Source organism: Ambystoma mexicanum, chromosome 4p, assembly GCF_040938575.1.
Source record: "Ambystoma mexicanum isolate Mex_15411 chromosome 4p, UKY_AmexF1_1, whole genome shotgun sequence".
NCBI classification, from domain to species: Eukaryota; Metazoa; Chordata; class Amphibia; order Caudata; family Ambystomatidae; genus Ambystoma; species Ambystoma mexicanum.
Window position 1 is genome coordinate 72947663 of NC_090927.1, and position 25341 is coordinate 72973003.

Consider the following 25341-nt stretch of genomic DNA (forward strand, 5'->3'; position numbering starts at 1 on the left):
TATTCTCTCCCCAATTGAAAACATGTCACACAATCCCAGTCACCGTGATTGTATTCTCTCCCCAATTGAAAACATGTCACACAATCCCAGTCACCGTGATTGTATTCTCTCCCCAATTGAAAACATGTCACACAATCCCAGTCACTGTGATTGTATTCTCTCCCCAATAGAAAACATGTCACACAATCCCAGTCACTGTGATTGTATTCTCTCCCCAATTGGAAACATGTCACACAATCCCAGTCACTGTGATTGTATTCTCTCACCAATAGAAAACATGTCACACAATCCCAGTCACTGTGATTGTATTCTCTCCTCAATATAAACCATGTCACACACTCCCAGTCACTGTGATTGTATTCTCTCCCCAATATAAACCATGTCACACACTCCCAGTCACTGTGATTGCATTCTCTCCCCAATAGAAAAAATGTCACACAATCCCAGTTACTGTGATTGTCTCTTTATTGTTTAATTTAGTATGATCAGGATTAGGGATAAAGAACAAAAACAAAGGTTTCATCAATTTCAGTATTGCACATTTGCATTTCTCATGATGAGATAATAGTTTTTCTTGAAGGTGCGCTATACATTGCACATACCACAAAACTACAAGCAGTTTCTGATTGTCTCTAAGGCAGTAACACACTATACAGTATAGCAGGCCAAGAAAAGAGAAGCCACTCCCAGAACCTCACTCCCAGAAACTTTATCCTGTGGTGTCGATAGCCTGGTGCACCATCACAGAGAGCAGATGCATAGATGATAATGTAGAAAAGACTCAAAGTGGATTGTGGGTGTGTGTCTACACATATTCATATATTAGGGCTATATTGAGCTATACCGCCTCTCTCGTAATGACCGTCTAGTGCTGGTATTGCCATCTTGATTCCTTGCTCTTCAGACTAGGAGGGGGAATCTAAAGGTGCTATAAAAGGAACATCCGCAGAATGACAGAGAAGGTTCTTAGCCGATGAGTCTAGAAAGACAGTGAAAGTTCTTAGCCGATGAGTCCAGAACAGAACGACAGTGAAAGTTCTTAGCCGATGAGTCCAGTAGGACAGTGGCAGTTCTTAGCTGAGGAGTCCAGAAGGACAGTGAATGTTCTTAGCTGATGAGTCCTCCTGCTATCATGCATAAGGTGTAACGGGTTAAGTGCTTATTTCTCCTCCCCAAAGCTGTCTAATGATCTATATAAATCTGCAAAAAAAAGAGGTTTCAGTGAAAGTAGATCCCACCCAAATCCCAGGTGCCCAGTGAAGAGGCGCGGCCAGTTTGGTGGCGCTGAAATGATTGGCCAGTTTCAGCATGACATCAGGCCGCAGGTCGAGGTGCAGGTCCTGAAAGGAAAGATCAGGAGAGTGAATAAAGTCAGGAGACTTACATGAAAACATAACAGAGTTACACAATCTCGAGAAGCACTTCAAAGGCATTTCCACCATTGCACATCACTGTGTACAAACAATTCAGGCTACTGGGGATTCTGGGGGGGGGGGGGCTGTAAAAGGGTGCACAGCGCCGCAAGAGGCGTGAATGGATAATGCATGGCAAGTATTATCCTTCCCTGTAGGTTTCGTACTACATACCAGGTGCAGCCAGATGCATGGAAATAACAATAACAAAAGTTTGAGAAAGGCTAAGAGAAGTGGGAAAAACAACATACTAAGGTGAAGAGAAAACATAACAGCAACAAAGAGAGCAATGGCAATGAGAAGAACAAGGATACCTTTATGCTTCCATTCCTAGCATGCGCCAGGGCACAGTCCAGCTGCCAGTGTGCTTTCCCTCTACTTGCTATAGTGCCCCCACTTCCCTGATCATCGGGACACAGACCAGCTGCCTGTGTGCTTTCACTCTACTTGCTATAGTGCCCCCACTTCCCTGATCATCGGGGCACAGTCCAGCTGCCTGTGTGCTTTCACTCTACTTGCTATAGTGCCCCCACTTCCCTGATCATCGGGGCACAGACCAGCAGCATGCATGCTTTCACTCTACTTGCTATAGTGCCCCCACTTCCCTGATCATCGGGACACAGACCAGCTGCCTGTGTGCTTTCACTCTACTTGCTATAGTGCCCCCACTTCCCTGATCATCGGGGCACAGTCCAGCTGCCTGTGTGCTTTCACTCTACTTGCTATAGTGCCCCCACTTCCCTGATCATCGGGGCACAGACCAGCAGCATGCATGCTTTCACTCTACTTGCTATACTGCCCCCACTTCCCTGATCATCGGGGCACAGTCCAGCTGCCTGCGTGCTTTCACTCTACTTGCTATAGTGCCCCCACTTCCCTGATCATCGGGACACAGTCCAGCTGCCTGTGTGCTTTCACTCTACTTGCTATGGTGCCCCCACTTCCCTGATCATCGGGACACAGACCAGCTGTCTGTGTGCTTTCCCTCTACTTGCTATGGTGCCCCCACTTCCCTGATCATCGGGACACAGACCAGCTGCCTGTGTGCTTTCCCTCTACTTGCTATGGTGCCCCCACTTCCCTGATCATCGGGACACAGACCAGCTGCCAGTGTGCTTTCACTCTACTTGCTATAGTGCCCCCACTTCCCTGATCATCGGGACACAGACCAGCTGCCTGTGTGCTTTCACTCTACTTGCTATAGTGCCCCCACTTCCCTGATCATCGGGGCACAGTCCAGCTGCCTGTGTGCTTTCACTATACTTGCTATAGTGCCCCCACTTCCCTGATCATCGGGGCACAGTCCAGCTGCCTGTGTGCTTTCACTCTACTTGCTATAGTGCCCCCACTTCCCTGATCATCGGTACACAGTCCAGCTGCCTGTGTGCTTTCCCTCTACTTGCTATAGTGCCCCCACTTCCCTGATCATCGGGACACAGACCAGCTGCCTGTGTGCTTTCCCTCTACTTGCTATGGTGCCCCCACTTCCCTGATCATCGGGACACAGACCAGCTGCCAGTGTGCTTTCACTCTACTTGCTATAGTGCCCCCACTTCCCTGATCATCGGGGCACAGACCAGCTGCCTGTGTGCTTTCACTCTACTTGCTATAGTGCCCCCACTTCCCTGATCATCGGGGCACAGTCCAGCTGCCTGTGTGCTTTCACTCTACTTGCTATAGTGCCCCCACTTCCCTGATCATCGGGGCACAGACCAGCAGCATGCGTGCTTTCACTCTACTTGCTATAGTGCCCCCACTTCCCTGATCATCGGGGCACAGTCCAGCTGCCTGTGTGCTTTCACTCTACTTGCTATAGTGCCCCCACTTCCCTGATCATCGGGACACAGACCAGCTGCCTGTGTGCTTTCCCTCTACTTGCTATAGTGCCCCCACTTCCCTGATCATCGGGACACAGACCAGCTGCCTGTGTGCTTTCACTCTACTTGCTATAGTGCCCCCACTTCCCTGATCATCGGGGCACAGACCAGCTGCCTGTGTGCTTTCACTCTACTTGCTATAGTGCCCCCACTTCCCTGATCATCGGGGCACAGACCAGCTGCCTGTGTGCTTTCACTCTACTTGCTATAGTGCCCCCACTTCCCTGATCATCGGGGCACAGACCAGCTGCCTGTGTGCTTTCACTCTACTTGCTATAGTGCCCCCACTTCCCTGATCATCGGGGCACAGACCAGCTGCCAGTGTGCTTTCACTCTACTTGCTATAGTGCCCTGACTTCCCTGATCATCGGGGCACAGACCAGCTGCCTGTGTGCTTTCCCTCTACTTGCTATGGTTCCCCCACTTCCCTGATCATCGGGGCACAGACCAGCTGCCTGTGTGCTTTCACTGTAATTGCTATGGTGCCCCCACTTCCCTGATCATCGGGGCACAGACCAGCTGCCAGTGTGCTTTCACTCTACTTGCTATGGTGCCCCCACTTCCCTGATCATCGGGACACATACCAGCTGCCTGTGTGCTTTCCCTCTACTTGCTATGGTGCCCCCACTTCCCTGATCATCGGGACACAGACCAGCTGCCTGTGTGCTTTCACTGTAATTGCTATGGAGCCCCCACTTCCCTGATCATCGGGGCACAGACCAGCTGCCAGTGTGCTTTCACTCTACTTGCTATGGTGCCCCCACTTCCCTGATCATCGGGGCACAGACCAGCTGTCTATGTGCTTTGACCCTACTTGCTATATTGCCCTGACTTCCCTGATAATCGGGGCACAGACCAGCTGCCTGTGTGCTTTCCCTCTACTTGCTATGGTTCCCCCACTTCCCTGATCATCGGGGCATAGACCAGCTGCCTGTGTGCTTTCCCTCTACTTGCTATGGTTCCCCCACTTCCCTGATCATCGGGGCACAGACCAGCTGCCTGTGTGCTTTCACTCTACTTGCTATGGTGCCCTGACTTCCATGATCATCGGGGCACAGACCAGCTGGCTGTGTGCTTTCCCTCTACTTGCTATGGTGCCCTCACTTCCCTGATCATCGGGGCACAGACCAGCCGCCTGTGTGCTTTCTCTGTAATTGCTATGGTGCCCCCACTTCCCTGATCATCTGGGCACAGACCAGCTGCCAGTGTGCTTTCATTCTACTTGCTATTGTGCCCCCACTTCCCTGATCATCAGGGAACAGACCAGCTGCCTGTGTGCTTTCACCCTACTTGCTATGTTGCCCCCAGTCTTTCACTCTACTTGCTATGGTGCCCCCAATTCCCTGATCATCGGGACACAGACCAGCTGTCTGCGTACTTTCACTCTACTTGCTATAGTGCCCTCACTTCCCTGATCATCGGGGCACAGACAAGCTGCATGCATGCTTTCTCTCTACTTGCTATAGTGCCCTCGCTTCCCTGATCATCGCGGCACAGACCAGCTTCCTGTGTGCTTTCACTCTACTTGCTACAGTGCCCTAACTTCCCTGATCATCAGGGCATGGGCCAGCTCGCTATGTGCTTTCACTCTACTTGCTATAGTTCCCTCACTTCTCTGATCATCGGGGCACAGACCAGCAGCATACATGCTTTCACTGTACTTGCTATAGTGCCCTCGCTTCCCTGATCATCGGGGCACAGACCAGCTGCCTGTGTGCTTTCCCTCTACTTGCTATTGTGCCCTGACTTCTCTGATCATCGGGGCACAGGTGTGGACATTCATATGCCCATTGGAAAATAGATGCTTGCACTAACATCGTGTTTCGGGAGTGGCTGGGGGATACTTCAAGACACTCAAACCAATTCAATGTTCCCCTGCTCCCCCCGCCACTCGGGTAAATCTGTCGAGGGTATCTCACCGCCCTTCGCATATTTCAGGCTCAGCCCCTATCCAGCCTGATCTGCTGCAAAACCTTCCTGGGTGAACTGTACTGGGAACACTCTCTTCTTACATGCCCAGGAAGCTTAATCCTAGCAGGGGTCTGCAACCTGTGGCTCTCCAGGTGGTTTGGACTACAACTCCCATGAGCCCTCAACATTGAATATATTGGCTAGGGCTGATGGGAGGTTGAACAGTGGAACTTTTATTTTCATGTGTAGGCCATCCCACCTGATGGTTGAAAGAGGCCTATTACATGGTGCACAGCACACGGGCAGTGCTATGCCACAGCATGCACAGTGTTAGCGAGGCACGTTTGCCTAATGTGTGGTTAGTGATTTAGCAACTTTCTACAGAGGACCTAGAAAGCTATGCAGATCAGTAGTAACAGCTAGCTGCCAGGAGGGGGTGATAGAGTGTGACTCCTAGCCAGCATGCCCCCCCTCGTTGGGGCACCCACTCTTTTTTTGGAGTGAGCGGGAGGAAGGAAGGGTTGACTAGGCACTGTACTTGGCAGACATTGCCAGACTGAAGGAACATGTCAGCGTGTAGGTTTCTCCTGGTTGACACTCTCCAGGGACAGTAACACTTTCAGCTGTTGGGTGACGTTGACTGAGTGTCTTTCACGCCCTCTCTGGATGGGAACAGGTGCCATTTCCTCTGGAACATCTCCTCTTTATAGAGGATCGAATGAGCAGAACAGGAGGAGAAACACAAAGATGTGATTTTGTACTATTTCACTCTGGAGATTTGGAGGCTGCGTAGAGTAAACACGAATATGTACATTTTGTGACTAGAGCAGGGGGTGGTGTTTTTGATAACAGAGAACTAGAAAAGAAGGACAAGATGGGAACGTTCAATTTGCTCGGCCATTGATTGGATTTGCCTGACACAAAGGATAGTAGGGAGAGGCCCTGTGACTGAAGAGGCGTGACTGCGCCGACTCTGACATTAGTAGCCGCCAGAAGCAGAACACACCTTCATTGAGAAGCATGGAAAGTAGAGACATACATCAAACCGTAGGTAACCAGTCAGTATTAATAAATATATGACACGGTGGGGAAGTAAATAACAAATACCTCTGTGTGAGAGGTGAAACATTTACACCATTGGGAGAGGCGCTGACCAATCACAAGCATTGGAACGTGGGTGGAAACGGCCAGTAACTGCCCGCTTTCTCTTCTGGCAGCCACAGCCTCTCACATGTGTCTGCCATTTTATTTTGTGCCACTTCCACCAGACCCCTCCTCCCTCGCTCTGACCCAACACCAAGCAAAAGGCATACATCTCCCTCCCCGGCCGGAATACCAGAGACCCCCATCCAGCCACACCAGTTACCAGCTCGTCTCTGAGCAGCCTTCGCTCTTCCGTAGTCCCGGCCACCTATCTCACAGATAAGGAATAGTAAATACTATTTCTATGTCAGCCATCTTGTTTTGTAGATTTTGTTTTTAAGGACATTTCACAAAATAAACATATTAATGGTCTTCACACCCTGGATGGTATTCTGCACTGTGAATAACCGGGAGTAGAGCGTTGTTCTGGCCTGACATAGGCCGGGGCTGGCCGGCAGATAATGGCCCTGTCCATCCACGAACGCGGGGCCATTATTATAGTCAGACAAAAGGTTATCCAGAGGTTAGTGTGTATAACCTCACCTGTGCCCCAGTGTACCAATCTACAGCTTCACAGTTGTGAGTATTATTTTAAGTTTTCCACATTTGTAATTAGGAATAGGTAGATGTAAGATTTTAGAAGCGTGGAATGCTGGGTATCTACTCCACTACTGTACTGCTAATATTAGGAGCTGTGTATAGCTGGAGAAGCGCATACATTATCTCCACAAGGGAATAAAGATGCATGAATGCTAAAGAAGGGGGCGAGGGACTGGCCACCAGGGGGCGCAGAGACATCCATGAACTCTGCGTGAGCTCCGCTGCAGCCGCCCCAAAAGATGGACTGAGCCCCCACTTTTTGGACCCCCCACCGGAGAAAAAGCATGAAGCTGCTGTGCGAATATCTCCCCCAGCACTGGGGAAAACCCCGAGCGAAAACGGTCCTGGGATCGCGACGAAATCCGACTCACAAGCCGCAGCCATCTGGACCGGGGAGAAAGCGAAACCAACCCGGCACACGTGCGCTGCAGAACACTCTCGGGAAAAGCCCACAACACGAACCCGCAAACGGAGCCTACGCGAGCGCGGATGACCACGGCCCTGAGCAGATCCCTGACACGAACAGGTGGGTGCCTTAGCCCTGAACCCACCCGAACCCCCGTTCAAGATACCTCCCCTGCCTGGCATCCACGAAGGACCCATAACGCGTGGCGAGGCCTGTTCACTGCCCGCCTCCTTCAAGCAGCCGAACACTGAGAGTTCAGGGCCACCCGACATCTGCGCCCCACCGCCCCCGGACCGCGTCGGGTAGCGGCTGCGGACCCACTCCTCGTGAGTGGTTTTGAGACTCGACGCCTCATCTTGGCCCCCTCCCCAAATGCTCCCCCGCGACTCTCCGGTGCAGACCTGCCGGATCCCGACGCTCCAGAAGGGGACATAACGGCGCTGAAGCACGCTGCGCTTACTAGAGAAGAGGCCTCTGTCCCAAGTGACCCACGGACCACCTAACGGACCACCTAACGGACCACCCAGGAGCCAAAATGGGGAGAGTCTACACAACACGCTCGGCGTCACTACCAAACGGAGGGTAAGGCCCCTGGACACAGGGCGTGTGCCTCCTCCATTCAAAGGAACCGAGTATGTACTCCCCGCCATCATCACAGCAGTATACTGTCAATACCCAAACCTAAAGCTGCAACCAATCCACCACTGCCAAGAGGGAACTACCCCACGTGCCTTGTAACGGATCAGTACAGAGGGTAAGGCCCCCAAAACAGGGGCGTGTGCCTCCTCTGCCTGTCGCTTTGAAGGAACCACGACATTACCATCAAAGCCCCGCATGAACTTCAAGCACAAGCTCCTGCACTTCGCCTACGCCCCCACTTCTCCCGCCCTGACTGAACCAGCAATGGCAAACAACATCGCTACGGGAAATGAACTGGCGGCGGCAACGAAAGGAGACATTGCTGCCCTTCTGGGCGAAATAAAGAACTTGGGCACTAACATAGGAGGCAAAATAGACAGGATCACCCAAAGACTCGACAGCATGGAGGACAGGCTTGAAGGGGTGGAAAATAACCAGACCTCAATCGACACGTTAGAGATACAACATGAACAGAGATTGAAGGACCTGGAACGCAGAGAAGATGAGTTCAGACTCAAATTGGATGATTTGGAAAATAGAGAAAGAAGGAACAATATACGCATCTTTGGAATTCCTGAGAAAGAGGGGGAAACGGAGGCGGACCTCAAGGAAACACTTCACAACATTATCAAACTCCTCACAGCAGATGATGAAGTGGATGAACCAATAACGGAACGCATACATAGAGCAGGTGGCCCCCCGGGTGGTCCACGATCGGTTCTTGCCCGATTCCATCGCTTCAGAGACAAAGCCAGAATTCTCGAAAAAGCCAGAAGGAGCGACGAGATCACGCTAGGGGGAGCACAAATCTCAATATACCAAGACCTTTCCTCCCTGACCCTGGCTCTCAGGAAAACATGTGGTCCGCTCACAAAGATGCTCAAAGAAAAGAACGTTCGATACAGGTGGGGCTACCCCTTCTCACTTTCATTCGAATACGAGGGAACCAGATTCAGGCTGAGATCCGAGAAAGAAATACAAACGTGCATATCTGACCTTCTTGGCACTCGGGGAGAGGTGGCCGGCCTAGGAGAGACGCATGGAGAAGGACGAGATTGGCGAATCCAAGGCCCCAGGAGAAAGAAAGTAAAGGGGTCACGAAAATTCCGGAGAGGCAATATCTCCCCGGAAGCAGATAACTGAACCCAAGCGACACTGGTAAGACAGTTCCAATTAAATAAGCTAATGATGTAATGAGGCGATACGAACATATAAACGTTTTCCTGACTCTAATGACAAAAATTAGGGGGGAACCAAGGAGGGGCTCTCTCCGGACAAAGATGACTTATTTGGTTAAGGGGCGTGAAGTAACGGCCCCCCCAAATGGTCCGATGCCGACCTGGAGCAACATGCCGGGTTCGATCGGACGCCTTCAATTAGGAATGCGGAAGGGATGGAGGGAGGGTGAGGGAAAGGCCACAGGGCCGGGGCGGGTCAAAGCAGCGTACATAGTAAACCAAAACAAGCGTAGCAGCAAGCACTCCACGAGTAAAAAGCAGTACCAATTACATACGAAGAGACTGTTTCCCATGAGAAAGAGTAATGACAACAGACACTAACACAAGGAAAAATGTCTCCTTGAGAGTCGGGACACTCAATGTAAAAAGACTCAATTCACCTACGAAACGGTCCCTCGTCGCCAGAGAATTCCGTAGGGCTGAAATAGATATCCTCCTCCTGCAAGAAACGAAATATATAAAAGGGGAAGAAAGACCGATCCTTGGGAAACGAGTTGGGAACGAATACTGGGGCTCTGGCCCGCTTAGAAAAGGAGGGGTGGGAATCCTCATTAGAAAAGGCATATCATTCACTCCTACCAGGACATGGTCTGATGTAGAAGGACGAGCTCTGCTCGTAAATGGGCAAATAGGTAAGGTGAACGTAACGATTGCGACCCTGTATTCCCCGAACACGGGACAATCGAGATTCCTCTCCAGAACGATTCCCAAGATATTACTAGAAGCCACCAGCCACATTATTTTAGGCGGAGACTTTAACCAATGGGCGGACCCGGTCAAAGATCGAAATCCTGGGAACCCCAACACGAGCCACCAGAACAGACTTGAGCCAACTGAGCTTGCACAAATGATGGAAATGTATAATATGATAGACGCGTGGAGGGCACATCATCCCGAAGAACAAGGCTACACCTTCTATTCCGCTCCACACAATACGTATACCCGAATCGACTACATATACCTATCCAGAGACCTCGCTGAGGCTACAACTAAAGCGGGCATAACCCCGATCACTTGGTCGGACCGCGACATGGTCCTCACAGACATTCAGTGGGCGAATCTGCCGACCAGGAGTGGCAAATGGCGCTGCAATGAGAGCCTCTGGAAAGACGCTGTCTTCAGAGCCGAAATGGAGATGGAAATCTCCCAATTCTTCGAAACAAATGACAATGGGGAGGCGTCCAAACAGACCGTCTGGGAGGCAGGAAAGGCTACCTGGAGGGGGATTCTGATAAGAGAAGGCTCCTCAAAAAAGAGGGAACGTAACCTTATCGAACAGAAGCTACGAACAGAAATCCACCAACTGGAGAGCAAACCTGACCCAGACGCAGAATTAGATCCCATAAAAATGAGTAGAGCCAGAGATAAAAGAAACGAACTGAAACTATTAGAACACGAGCAAGTGGTGCGCAAATTAAGGTTTCTGAAACAAATATTTTATGAAAAGGGGGACAAGTCAGATGCGCTTCTCGCTGCCAGGCTTCGAGAGCAGAGAGCGGAACGAAGAGTACTAGAAATCTCTGAGGATAACTCCCAAACATCATACGCTCACACTACTATTCCAGAATCCTTCGCCAACTTTTACGAGGCACTCTATTCCTCTGAAGTTAACCCTGAACAAATAGATACTGAAACGTACCTGTCCTCAATAATTGTCCCCCACATATCACAACAAGATGCTGAACTGTTGGAATCCCCTATCACAGAATCGGAAGTCCAAGCTGCCATAAAGAGACTAACCCTAGGTAAATCCCCGGGAGAAGATGGCTACACTGCCGGATTCTATAAAACCTTCATTGCAATACTGTCTCCCTTCCTGACGACCCTTTTCAATGAGATAATGGACACGGGGAAGCCCCCGGACTCCTTTACCAGGGCACTGATTACAGTGATCCCCAAGGCAGGGAGGGATCCCACGAAATGTGCCTCGTACCGCCCCATCTCCCTGCTTAACCTTGACGCGAAAATCTATACTAGAATCCTGGCTGCAAGCTTGGAAACGCTAATCCCGCAACTCATACATCCAGACCAGGTTGGATTTATACTCGGGAGACAGGGGGCTGACACTATGCGCAAAACCCTCCATCTCATTCATACATCCCAGACCCTGGATAATGACCCGGTCCTACTCTCTATCGACGCAGAAAAGGCTTTTGACAGGGTGGAATGGGGATTCCTAAAAGCAGTATTATGTAAAGTGGGAATGGGCACGAGGTTTAGGACAGCAATACAGGCAGTATACTCAGACCCTAAAGCCTCAATATTCGTGAACGGTGAATATTCTAGATGGTTTAACTTGCAACGTGGGACTAGACAGGGATGCCCCCTCTCGGCAATTCTCTTTGCACTCTCACTAGAGCCCCTGGCAATAACGATGAGGGCTGACCCCATCCTAGAGGGTATCCGAATGGGGTCGACGGAATACAAAACTGCCCTCTATGCAGATGACATCCTCCTCCACATTACTAACCCCCTTTCTTCCATCCCTCGAGCCCTCTGTCTGCTGGAAGAATACGGTAGACTATCAGGGTTCAAAGTAAATAAAACCAAGTCGACACTCTTCCCCCTTCAAGGCTCAGAAGATGCAAATATCACCAAATTCTCTCCCCTGGGCCTTAAAATTGAACACACAAAACTACAGTACCTGGGGATACAAATTACGAAAAAGCTGAGTGACCTATACGAGGCCAACTTCCCTACCCTACTAAACCAGTTCCGGTCCGACCTGGCAAGATGGGACAAGCTCACAATATCTTGGCTCGGTCGACTTAATGCAATAAAGATGGTGTTCCTGCCGCGATTCCTATACCCCTTCCAAATGTTACCCATCACGATCCCGATTGGTTTCTTTACTGAAGCCAAAAGGGCCATGCTCCGATTCTTATGGCAAGGGAAGAAAGCGAGGATCCCGTACAAGATCTTAACACTCCCCAAAGACAAGGGAGGGGTCGGACTCCCTAACCTACACAAATACTACGAAGCATCCCAACTAAGAGTTCTAATCCCACATTTGCGTAATCAAACAGACATCCATTGGGTCAATATGGACAATCACTATTTCTCACCAGCCATGGTCTCGGAATGGCTCTGGGCTCCGAAGGACAGAATTCGAAGAAAACTCAAAGGTCACCCCATACTGAGCACCATTTGGGACATCTGGACACAAGGAAAGAACATGCAAAACATTACCACCTGGCCAGCCCCTTTGAGCCACTTATGGTCTCCCGGAATCAACGACCACATTCCAAATGTAGGACGATTCCAAGCATGGTATGAGGCAGGATTAGAAAGAGTCGGGCAACTACAAAGAAAAGACTCCTTCATCCCTCTCCCAGAATTAACGGAAGCCCTCGGAATAGGTCCACTATCCACTTTCCAATATATACAAATTAAAGGCGTTTTGACGAGACCTCTGTGGAAGCCGAAATTTATGAGAGATCTCACTCCATTTGAAAAAATACTTGATTCAAGAACTGAGATGAAGGGCCTAATATCCGACATGTACAGGGCACTGATAGGAGGGGAGGGAGTGAACACGGACGCACTGAAAGGCAGATGGGAAAAGGACTTTGCTGAACAGATCACACCGGACCTATGGGACACCATATGCCAAGCGGCCACACAAATATCCATCTCAAACCAATACAAGCTCCACGCAATCAAGTTACTGCATAGATGGCAATACGACCCAGTCAGGTTATCCAAAATGTTCCAAACAATCAAGCCAGAATGCTGGAGGGGATGTGGGGAAAAAGCAGACTATTGGCACATGTGGTGGGGGTGCCCCCGAATAAAAGTCTTCTGGTCTGAAGTGTTGGGCTGGATCAAAGAGGTTGACGGCATTACCAGAACAGCTAATCCCTACCTCATGCTCTTCGGCCTTGAGAAGGATGAGGATGACTGGATCAAAATAAAGGATATAGCCCCGCAACTGCTATTAGCAGCAAGAGCAACGCTGGTAATGAAATGGAAAGCCCCCATAACCCCTACGAAAAGCGAATGGATTAATGTTGCCAACAACATTTGCATAATGGAACATATCACAGCGTCACTACACGGAAGATCGTCGCAGATTGAAGCCCTCTGGATCGAATACAAGAACATACACCTACCCAACGGACTCCTCAGCCATAAATTGACCACCCCAAGAACAGAAGAGCGAAACGAGACCTAAATAATACTGAGTCCGCCCACACTAAAATGTCCTCTCAGGATTGCGGAAGTTCCCGACAAAATATACTAACTCTGATTATCACACGATGAATGCTGCAAGAACTGTACTAAACACTGCCTGACCACGGGGAGGGAGGGGGGTGGGAAACAGGGGAGGGGGGAAGTCATGTTTATACTCGAACATTATGTATGGAGATCGTGTCTGCCGGACAAACACAGCAGTTTTATGGCTTAGTTCTACTGTTATAAGATATGTACTGGTTTTCTTATTGTTGTACCATGACTCACACTTGTAAAACTTAATAAAATCAAATTTACAAAAAAAAAATAAAGAAGGGGGCGAGACAATGATTCATGTGTTTCCATTTATGAGTATAGAAGTCACTATATCGTTAGTGCATGCACTCGCTAGCTTAGTGATGGCACTGAAGTCACTATATTGTTAGTGCATGCACTTGTTAGCTTAGCAATTACACTGAAGTCACTTTATTGTTAGTGCATGCACTTGCTAGCTTAGTGATGACACTGAAGTCACTATATTGTTAGTGCATGCACTTGTTAGCTTAGTGATTACACTGAAGTCACTTTATTGTCAGTGCATGCACTCGCTAGCTTAGTGGTGGCACTGAAGTCACTATATCGTTAGTGCATGCACTCGCTAGCTTAGTGATGGCACTGAAGTCACTATATTGTTAGTGCATGCACTTGTTAGCTTAGCAATTACACTGAAGTCACTTTATTGTTAGTGCATGCACTCGCTAGCTTAGTGATGACACTGAAGTCACTATATTGTTAGTGCATGCACTTGTTAGCTTAGTGATTACACTGAAGTCACTTTATTGTTAGTGCATGCACTCGCTAGCTTAGTGATGACACTGAAGTCAGTATATTGTTAGTGCATGCACTCGCTAGCTTATTGATGACACTGAAGTCACTATATTGTTAGTGCATGCACTCGCTAGCTTAGTGATTACACTGAAGTCACTATTGTTAGTGCATGCACTCGCTAGCTTAGTGATGACACTGAAGTCAGTATATTGTTAGTGCATGCACTCGCTAGCTTAGTGATGACACTGAAGTCCCTATATTGTTAGTGCATGCACTCGCTAGCTTAGTGATGACACTGAAGTCACTATATTGTTAGTGCATGCACTCGCTAGCTTAGTGATTACACTGAAGTCACTATTGTTAGTGCATGCACTCGCTAGCTTAGTGATGACACTGAAGTCAGTATATTGTTAGTGCATGCACTCGCTAGCTTAGTGATGACACTGAAGTCACTATATTGTTAGTGCATGCACTCGCTAGCTTAGTGATTACACTGAAGTCACTATTGTTAGTGCATGCACTCACTAGCTTAGTGATTACACTGAAGTCACTATACTGTTAGTGCATGCACTCGCTAGCTTAGTGATGACACTGAAGTCACTATATTGTTAGTGCATGCACTCGCTAGCTTAGTGATGGCACTAAAGTCACTTTATTGTTAGTGCATGCACTTGTTAGCTTAGTGATTACACTGAAGTCACTATATTGTTAGTGCATGCACTCGCTAGCTTAGTGATGGCACTGAAGTCACTATATTGTTAGTGCATGCACTCGCTAGCTTAGTGATTACACTGAAGTCACTATTGTTAGTGCATGCACTCGCTAGCTTAGTGATGACACTGAAGTCAGTATATTGTTAGTGCATGCACTCGCTAGCTTAGTGATGACACTGAAGTCACTATATTGTTAGTGCATGCACTCGCTAGCTTAGTGATTACACTGAAGTCACTATTGTTAGTGCATGCACTCACTAGCTTAGTGATTACACTGAAGTCACTATACTGTTAGTGCATGCACTCGCTAGCTTACTGATGACACTGAAGTCACTATATTGTTAGTGCATGCACTCGCTAGCTTAGTGATGGCACTAAAGTCACTTTATTGTTAGTGCATGCACTTGTTAGCTTAGTGATTACACTGAAGTCACTATATTGTTAGTGCATGCACTCGCTAGCTTAGTGATGGCACTGAAGTCACTTTATTGTTAGTGCATGCACTTGTTAGCTTAGTGATTACACTGAAGTCACTATATTGTAAGTGCATGCACTCGCTAGCTTAGTGATGACACGGAAGTCACTATATTGTTAGTGCATGCACTCGCTAGCTTAGTGATTACACTGAAGTCACTATACTGTTAGTGCATGCACTCGCTGGCTTAGTGATGGCACGGAAGTCACTATATTGTTAGTGCATGCACTCGCTAGCTTAGTGATGACACTGAAGTCGCATGCTAGCTTAGTGATTACACTGAAGTCACTATACTGTTAGTGCATGCACTCGCTAGCTTAGCGATGACACTGAAGTCACTATATTGTTAGTGCATGCACTCGCTAGCTTAGTGATGACACTGAAATCACTTTATTGTTAGTGCATGCACTTGTTAGCTTAGTGATTACACTGAAGGCACTATATTGTTAGTGCATGCACTCGCTAGCTTAGTGATGACACTGAAGTCACTATACTGTTAGTGCATGCACTTGCTAGCTTAGTGATGGCACGGAAGTCACTATATTGTTAGTGCATGCACTCGCTAACTTAGTGATGACACTGAAGTCGCATGCTAGCTTAGTGATTACACTGGTCACTATATTGTTAGTGCATGCACTCGCTAGCTTAGTGATGACACTGAAGTCGCATGCTAGCTTAGTGATTACACTGAAGTCACTATACTGTTAGTGCATGCACTCGCTAGCTTAGCGATGACACTGAAGTCACTATATTGTTAGTGCATGCACTCGCTAGCTTAGTGATGACACTGAAATCACTTTATTGTTAGTGCATGCACTTGTTAGCTTAGTGATTACACTGAAGGCACTATATTGTTAGTGCATGCACTCGCTAGCTTAGTGATGACACTGAAGTCACTATATTGTTAGTGCATGCACTCGCTAACTTAGTGATGACACTGAAGTCGCATGCTAGCTTAGTGATTACACTGAAGTCACTATATTGTTGGTGCATGCACTTGCTAGCTTAGTGAATGTTTATAATACATACAAGGGTGAGGAGCATTGATGAATCGATCAACCCAGAAGGTGGACCCACAATATTGCTCTCCAAAAGCAAGTAGGTCAATAGTAGGCCAGTAAATCCGGTTGGATACTACCAAATGGTATTACTATTCCTGCCACCTTATATCCCAGAATTAATGGGATAATTCAGGAGGTGGGAGGAGCAGTAAATCCCCATTCCAGGAGGCTCACCGGACTGCTTTGTAGTGATTGCCAGTATTACCGGCACTGATAATGCTGGTGCCATTAATACCATCTGTTTTCTGCAGGTGAGGGCCAGAAATCAGGTAACCCCCACAGGCAAACCTGAACTCTGTTGGTATGAAAAGGTGCCGGCATATGGAAATACTGGAACTTTTTTTCTAGACTGGCAGCGACCTAATGAGCCCCTAAGACTGCCAGGTGCTCTTGCACTAAAGCACAGAGACCCAACTTTCTCCAGGCCCTTGCTTCAGGGACAGCACTATTTATTTATTTATTTAAATTCTTGTAGGGCGCTACACGCCTGTAGACCTCAGAGCGCAGCAAGTAAGATGGTAACAGGGTCTATTGAGGGAGGTTAAAAAGGTGTGTCTTCACATGTTTCTTAAAAGCAACAAAGAGAAAGGGAGTTTTTAATATTAATAGGCAGGGCATTCCAATCATGAGGTGCAATGAAAGCAAAACTATTATCGGCAAAGCAGGATCTTGGCTGGTTAAGCGGGAGAGTGTCAGAGGAACGCAAGGGCCTATTGGATACTTTCCTAGCTATCCTCTTGGTAAGATAGGCCAGTGCTCTGCCACTGTGGCATTTATAGGCAGGGGGCAGGGTCCTGTGTTTGATTCGTTGCATCACTGGGAGCCAATGCAGTTTCCTCCTGGCTGAGGTGACATGGCACTGCCGGGTCAGGCCAAAAACTGCCCTAACGGCCCCATTTTGAACAGTTTGTAACTGTTTCAGGTTCCCTTGAGATATTCCCATCAGCAAGCTGTTACAATAATCTAAACGAGAATTGATCAGTGAGGAGGCCAAGAGGGATAGATTGGTGATGCTGAGATAAGGTCTAATGTGATGTAGAAGGATGAGCGAATTTGAGAGAGCTGAATATTCATTGAAAGCTTTGCATCCAGCATTACTCCTAATGTTTTCACAGATTTGCTGACAGGGATGATATTGCCTGCTATGGTAAACAAATCATACTGCTGGGGTAAGTTCTTCAGTTTAGGACCAGATGCTAGAATAAGTAATTCTGTTTTAGAATCATTCAGAGCCAATGAGTTAGTTGCAATCCATGTTTGTATTTTGGCATACATATGGTTCACCACATCCACATCCTCGTGGTAGTTACCCGACAGTTCAAAGAGGATCTGTGCATCATCGGCAAAATTGGCAAATTTGACACCAAAAGCCTCCAGGAGATCAAGAAAAGGTTGAGTGTAGATATTAAAGAGTAGGAAAGAAAGACATGAGGCACACCGCATGTATTAAGTATGGGATTGCTTGAGAATTCTCGACTGCAACTCTTGAAGATTTTGGACCCAAGAAGGAGGCAATCCATTTTGCCGCGTTCCTGGAGCAGTGGCTATAGATATTAATCGCTGATGGTGGAGGGTGTGGTCAATAATGTCAGAAGCAGCTGAGAGGTCTAGTAACAGGAGCAACGAGAGGTGTTTTTTCTCAGTGATATCAGGGATATTAGACTTGAGATCTATTAGAGGGGTCTCTGTGCCGTGCTGTGACCCGGACCCTGACTGACTGGACTGAGAATATTATGGGTCTCAATAAATGACTGCAACTGTATACATGCTACTCGATCCAAGATTGTCAGGAGATAAGGAACGTTAGTGATGGGTCTGTAGTTTTTAAACATGGAGGGATCGAGGGAAACCTTTTTCAATAGAGGTGTCACCCAAGCCTCCGCTAGCGCCACAGGGACTGTGCTAGATATAAAGGAGAGATTAATCAGTTTCATAATCCATGGCAAAAGGACATCCAACAAATTCTTTAGACTGTCTGGTGGACATATGTCTGCCAGACAGGATGTAGATTTCATATTCAAAATGATATCTTTAATTTCAGGTTCAGTACATGTATGAAATTCAAAATGAGGCGTGTTCTCAGTGGGACAATTTGAATTGTCTGGTACAAAACCCGCACAGTCCCAGCTGGACATACCTGCCGTTTGGGTGGAAATGTATTTTTCAGTTTTCAGGACCATTTTGATGTATTATTCAATTAGTGAATTGCACATGTGTGTGATTAAAGGCATATGATGTAATGTATGTAAAGTTTAAATGTTGTTCCTGTGCAAGCAGGTTGGCAGGCCTTTCTGGGCCTGAGCCATTTTTCGGACTGGCAAAGCAGGCATATTTGCCTTTGCCCTGTGGGGAGCATTTATAGGGCCCAAACAGAAGTCCCTTTCACATGAATGGCAGGCATTTAAACACTGAAACAAAAATGGCCTGGCTTTTGTTTTTGTTTTTCAAGTGAAGTTAAAGAGCCATGTGGAAAGGGGCCTACCTGTCATTACAATGGACAAGCAGCATTTTAATTTACAAAAGAAGGAGAAATCAAAGATTCCTGTCACATGGAAAACAGGTTTTTCAAACATTGAAAACAAAAATGGCCTTCACATGTGTATGCAAATAAAACGGCTTTAAAAAACAAAAGTGGAAACAATATCACTGCTCACAGAAAAATATCAGCAAAACAAAACATGATGTGGGGGTTGTCAAAAGCAATGCATATTATGTTTCACCTACAAATCTTGAGTGACATTTGAAGAGCCACTTTGTTTTCATGGAAAATGTCAGCCCAAGGCAGACCCTGTTTCTGGCTGTGGGCAAAACTTCACAAAGGAAATCTCCCACTTCCAGCCTGGATGTAACATATCACATCTAATGACCACCGGCAATAACAATTTCCTGCTAAAAGCGTTGAATTTCAGTGTTCTTCAGACCGGCTGGATCTGAAAGCAGGGAGTTCAAGGAAAAGTCACCCTTGGCTAGAACACGACTAATATGTGTGAAAATGGTGGCACCCACTTCAAAGAGAAAGCTTCCAACACAACGGAGACAGATGAAGGTACAGGCTGACCCAATGAAAACATATGGCCGGAAGCAGAGTTTGCCATTTGCCTCACAGGAAGATTCACAATTAAGTTAAAAGGACTATTATCATTTAGGCCTTTTTCTCAGCAGCCATAATGTGGATTGATTTCATTTTTGTACCATTTCTTTAATGCCATTTCTAGGCTATTATGGGAATATAAAATGCATCTACCTGTGACTTTGGGAACTGTAATGGCCAGTTAAACTAAGTTTCTGGCGGATCTGAACATGTTCCAAATGTGAGAGTTGTGAGCGGGTGAAAAATGAAATTAGGGATTAGCTCAATAACTTATATATTCATAACTGTTGTGCTTTTTATGGAAACGGCAGAAAGATGCCACATTGCTGTGCTACATTGTACGGATTTGGTGGTTGATTTAGCGATTTCTCCATGATTAGATAAAACAGAAACTATGTTTAGTATGGCAGTTGCTAGTAGAGTTATCGAGTTGTGATACATAACTTTTTTGTCAAAAAGTTGAAAGGAGAACAAAGGATAATGACAAATGGGAATACACAGATGTTGCTCCAAACCCCTAAACCAATCCTAACTTGGAGGCTGTGTTTGGGTGGAGCGAGAAGGGTAACTGTCCAATGGTAGTGGCAAGGATTACTCAAGGGTACTTCCCCAAGATTGTAAAATTGGTGGTGTCATCGCTGCTATACAAGGAGAACTGCACTAGGTCAGGGACAGACAGAAAAAAGAGAAAGACAGGAGGACAGAGAGAAGAAACAGACCATCTGGAAGGCTCCTGAAACTTACCACCTGACAGCTGTAAGGAGACACCTGAGGAGATGGCTGAGAGTGCATCTGGCTGGAGCTGTCTATCTCTAGGAAGGCCTTAAAGCTGACTGGATGCTGTGGTGGAGAGCGGGAGACCATCTTTGAGAGTGGAGTGACCAGACCCCTGCCCTACCTTTCCATATTGTCCTGAGATGCAGGTGGCTTTCCTCAATCTTAAATATAGGCTTGCTATCTAAGTAGAACTAAGCCCTGAAAAGCCAAATGGTGGGGCGAATCTGCTTGCCTTGAATCCCTTCCCTTTATAGTGGATGGGGGGGGCAAAACTGTTGATCCTTAGGGTATGTAACCAAAAATATGAATTTAATTAATTCCCCATTTGGCAGAACACTACAGGGTGAATTTTGTTAAAATTCAAAATTATCAAAGCTCACTACCCAGTGTAAGCTGAAAACAATAGCCTATAATTTAATTGGCTAATCATTGTTGTCCAGCTGACCCCGACTTCTTTAAGTAAGAGGGGTGTCTTAGTTCTTAAATCGGTCCAACCTTTTTTTATCCAACTTCCACCAACCCAGGCCTTTCAGTAAGGGTGGCGGGGGGTCTGAAATCTAAAATTCCCCAGAGCATTCCGATTTTTCTGTCTGGCTTCCCAACATAGACCAAAGCAGGGGGGGGGGGGTCTGACAAACAAAGCGATAAACCACCATGTGTTTGTTTTAAACCAAAAGTGTGGGCAAAATCATAATTGCTATATGTATTTGAACCAATCTTGAAATCCCACTGCTAGCCTTTTAAGCCTGCAGGAAATTAAAAATTGCACAACAGTACATACAAGCCTTTGTCATTGATCTGTGTAACTATTTAATGAAGTGAAATTTGCAGAAAGTAAGAATTGTTATTCTATTCTTTTTAACTAACTTCTGTGATTTATTTACGCTGATAGAAGTTGATTGTGTTGTGCCACGGATAAAGTGGTGTTTAACATGTTCGTGCCAATTTCTATTACTTTAAATTTTAATGAATTCCAATATATTTCCTGTACACCAGCCTGGTTCTTGGCTCATTGTTAGCTCAGGGGAGAGGGATCCAAGGGGCATGATATGTGTCTGAGCTAGGGCCAAAGAAAATAATCTGTTAAACAGTTTGTTGCATAACCATGTGAGTGGGAAGGGAAGGAGCTCCCAATGTTGATGGTGGCTTCTCAATAAACCGTTACAGCCCTTCCACAGATACCCCTTATGCAGGGGATTGTGATGCACCTTCAATGGCACCATTACCACAAGATCCTGCTTGCGTCGGTGTCAGCCATGTGGGACTCTCAGACCCTTCCCATCTGCCTGAAGAGGAGCCAGTTGGATTGGAGACCCACCAACATCTCCTGCACAGGGGAAACAGGAGAATATGTCACCATCACTCGCATCACTGAGCCTGAATGTTCGGATTTATGGACCGGCCTCAGGACTTTGCTGAGCACCTGAGTGGAGATTAAAGTTTTTGTAGAGTGGTTAGTAAAAAAAGAATCAACTTTCCTGATGCTGCAGAGGTTAATACAAGCAGCAGAGGCAGTGGTCATGATTAATTGTTGCACCAGTAGGTCGTTATCAGAGAGGACACCAACATTGCAAGCCTTGGGTGAGGGAGCAGAAACATCAGGCAGGAAGGAGATGGGAGTGGAGAGTGGACCAATGGCATTGGAAGCTGGAAGAAAGATGACTTCCTTTTTCGAAGAGTTCAACATGAGGCAGCAGAGAGCCATCTAGTGACAAATTTCAGTGAGACAGTTTGTGATCTGTTTCGCGATGGCGCGGGTGAAGCAGAGAAAGAAGAAACGTATGCGATTGTCATCGACAAAAAGGTGATGATGAAATACAAAAGTTGAGAAGTCTTCCTAGGGCGTGAAGAGTAGAGGCCCAAGGAACGATCCTTGTGGTTACGCCAGCAGGACTGGGTGGGGTCAGAGGTTTGCCAGTTCTAATACATTTTAAATGATCGACCTTGCAGGTAGGTGGCGATCCTGGGAAGAGCAGATTTGAGAAACCCAAGTTCCTGGAGAGTGAGGTGGAAAACAGTGCAAAAAGCGGCAGAAAGGTCCAACAGGAGGAGTAAAGAAGACAGTTTGAAGTGCTGCGCAATCTATAGAACGTTGGAGACGTGCATGAGGGCGGTCTCGGTGGAGTGTTTACTGGAGTGTTTACTACAGAAGCCAGATTGAAGGGGACTGCCAAGACTCATCTCATTTAGAGATTTGAGCTGTGGTAATTCTAATGTTCATAGACGGTATTGCATAACTTCACCATCCACCACTGCCGGGCGTTGAAGGACAAAGCAAGGCAAGGGTTGGAGCACAAGAGGTGCTTCAGACCCTCTTCAGATAAGGTGAGCCTTAGCACCCCCATACCGTCATAATAATGTGCTTTATATGTAAGTGCCAATACTGCTTTTGAATCTATTGAAAGTATTTGAATCTATGAAATGTCCAATGCCGGAGATGAAACTACTTGATTCATTGTTTGTCTAGTTCTCCTTGTGATGCTATTGTTTGCGTTGCTATATGCGGCTTCTTAATTGCATGTGCCTCTCACTAACCTGTTCACCATTCTACTTTCCACCTTATACTACCTGCATTAAACAGCTGCTCCCCACCACAGTTGACAACAGCATGTATCTGCCATGCATCCACATGCCACCACCAAACAGATTGTCCACCAGGTTGCCACACACAGCCGCACAGCAACACTCAACCTATCCTTGCTAGCAGAGAAGGCCTTGTAAGCAGCAAACAGAGCAGTATACTACATGGGCAGATCCCGTCTCCATCCAAATACCTGAAGTACCGTACGAGGACACAGAGCCCAGTTCTTTACAATCTGCACACATCAAAACAGCAAGAAAGCTATGGTAGCACACAGGACCTGGTTATTTCCAGTCTGCACACATCAACACAACAGCAGCAAAGCAACACTACAACACAAGCCTGGTTCTTGCCGATCTGCACACATCAAAACAGCAAGAAAGCTACACTAGCACACAGGGCCTGGTTCTTCCGGTCTCCACTCATCAACACAACAGGAAAGCAACACTAGCACACAGAGCCTGGTTCTTACCAAACTTCACATAGTCTGCACAGCAGAACGGCAATACTAGGAAATAGAGCTTGGTTCTTTCCAATCGGCACACATCATCACAACAAAAAAGCAACACTATCAAACAGAGCCCAGTTCTTCCGATCTGCACACTTCAACACAGCAGGGAGGCTTACTAGCACACAGAGCCCGGCTCTTTCCAATAACACAGCAGGAAAGTAAAACTAGCTCACATAGCCTGCTTCTTTCCACTCAGCACCTATCAACACAATAGGAAAGCAGTACTATCCCACAGAGCCCGGTTATTTTCGATCTGCACACATCAACACAACAGAAAAGCAATACAAGCCCACAGAGCCCGGTTCATCCGATCTGAACACACCACCACAACAGGAAATCAATACTAGCACACAAAACCTGGTTCTTTCCAGTCTGCATATATCAACACAGCAGGAAAGTAATACTAGCCCACAGAACCCAGTTCGTTCCGAGCTGCACCGATCAACACAACAGGAACGTAATACTAGCCCACACAGCACGGTTCTTGCCAGTCTGCAACATCAACAAAGCAGGAAGGCAATAACAGTACATAAAGCCCAGTTCTTTCTGGTCTGCCCACATCAACACAGCAGCAAAGCAATACTAGCACACAGAGCCCAGTTCTTTCCGTTCTGCACACATCAACACAGCAGGAAAGCAATACTAGCTCACAGAACCCGGTTTCCTAATCTACACGCATCAGCACAGCTGGATAGTAATACTAGCACACATAGCCCGGTCTCCCAATCTGCACACATCAACACAGCAGGAAACCAATACTAGCACACAGAGCCTGGTTCTTTCTGATCTGCACACATCAACACAGCAGGAAAGCAATACTAACACACAGTGCCTGGTTCTTCTGATCTGCTCACCTCAACACAGCAGGAAAGGAATACTAACACACAGTGCCTAGTTCTTCTGATCTGCACACATCAACACAGCAGGAAAGCAATACTAGCGCACAGAGTCTGGTTCTTTCTGATCTGCACACATCAACACAGCAGGAAACCAATACTAGCACACATAGCCTGGTTCTTGCCAGTCTGCAACATTAACAAAGCAGGAAGGCAATAACAGTACATAAAGCACAGTTCTTTCTGATCTGCACACATCAACACAGCAGGAAAGCAATACTAGCACACAGAGCCCGGTTCTTTGTGAGCTGCTCACATCAACACAGCAGGAAAGCAATACTAACATACAGTGCCTGGTTCTTCTGATCTGCACACATCAACACAACAGGAAAGCAATACTAGCACACAGAGCCCAGTTCTTTGTGATCTGCTCACATCAACACAGCAGGAAAGCAATACTAACACACAGAGCCCGGTTCTTTATGATCTGCACACATCAACACAGCAGGAAAGCAACACTAGCACACAGAGCCCGGTCTCCCAATCTGCAGACATCACCACAGCAGGAAAGCAATACTAGCACACAGAGCCCAGTTCTTTGTGATCTGCTCACATCAACACAGCAGGAAAGCAATACTAACACACAGAGCCCAGCACACAGAGCCCAGTTCTTTGTGATCTGCTCACATCAACACAGCAGGAAAGCAATACTAACACACAGAACCCGGTTCTTTGTGATCTGCTCACATCAACACAGCAGGAAAGCAATACTAACACACAGAGCCCGGTTCTTTCTGATCTGCACACAGCAACACAACAGGAAAGCAACACTAGCACACACGGCCCGGTTCTTTGTGATCTGCACACAGCAACACAACAGGAAAGCAACACTAGCACACACGGCCTGGTTCTTTGTGATCTGCACACAGCAACACAGCAGGAAAGCAACACTAGCACACACGGCCTGGTTCTTTGTGATCTGCACACAGCAACACAGCAGGAAAGCAACACTAGCACACACAGCCTGGTTCTTTGTGATCTGCACACAGCAACACAGCAGGAAAGCAAC

At 47.1% G+C, this 25341-nt stretch overlaps 1 protein-coding gene across 1 annotated transcript in view; it reads right to left on the minus strand.

Moving 5' to 3' along the window:
• Positions 1–447: 447 nt before the first annotated feature.
• LOC138452540 (whey acidic protein-like) overlaps positions 448–25341 on the minus strand; it is a 47966-nt gene continuing 23072 nt past the window's right edge. The window contains exon 4 of the mRNA XM_069604985.1: positions 448–1340. Coding sequence (XP_069461086.1) covers positions 1315–1340 — 26 coding nt within the window. The 3' untranslated portion in view covers positions 448–1314. The remainder of the gene's footprint in view (positions 1341–25341) is intronic.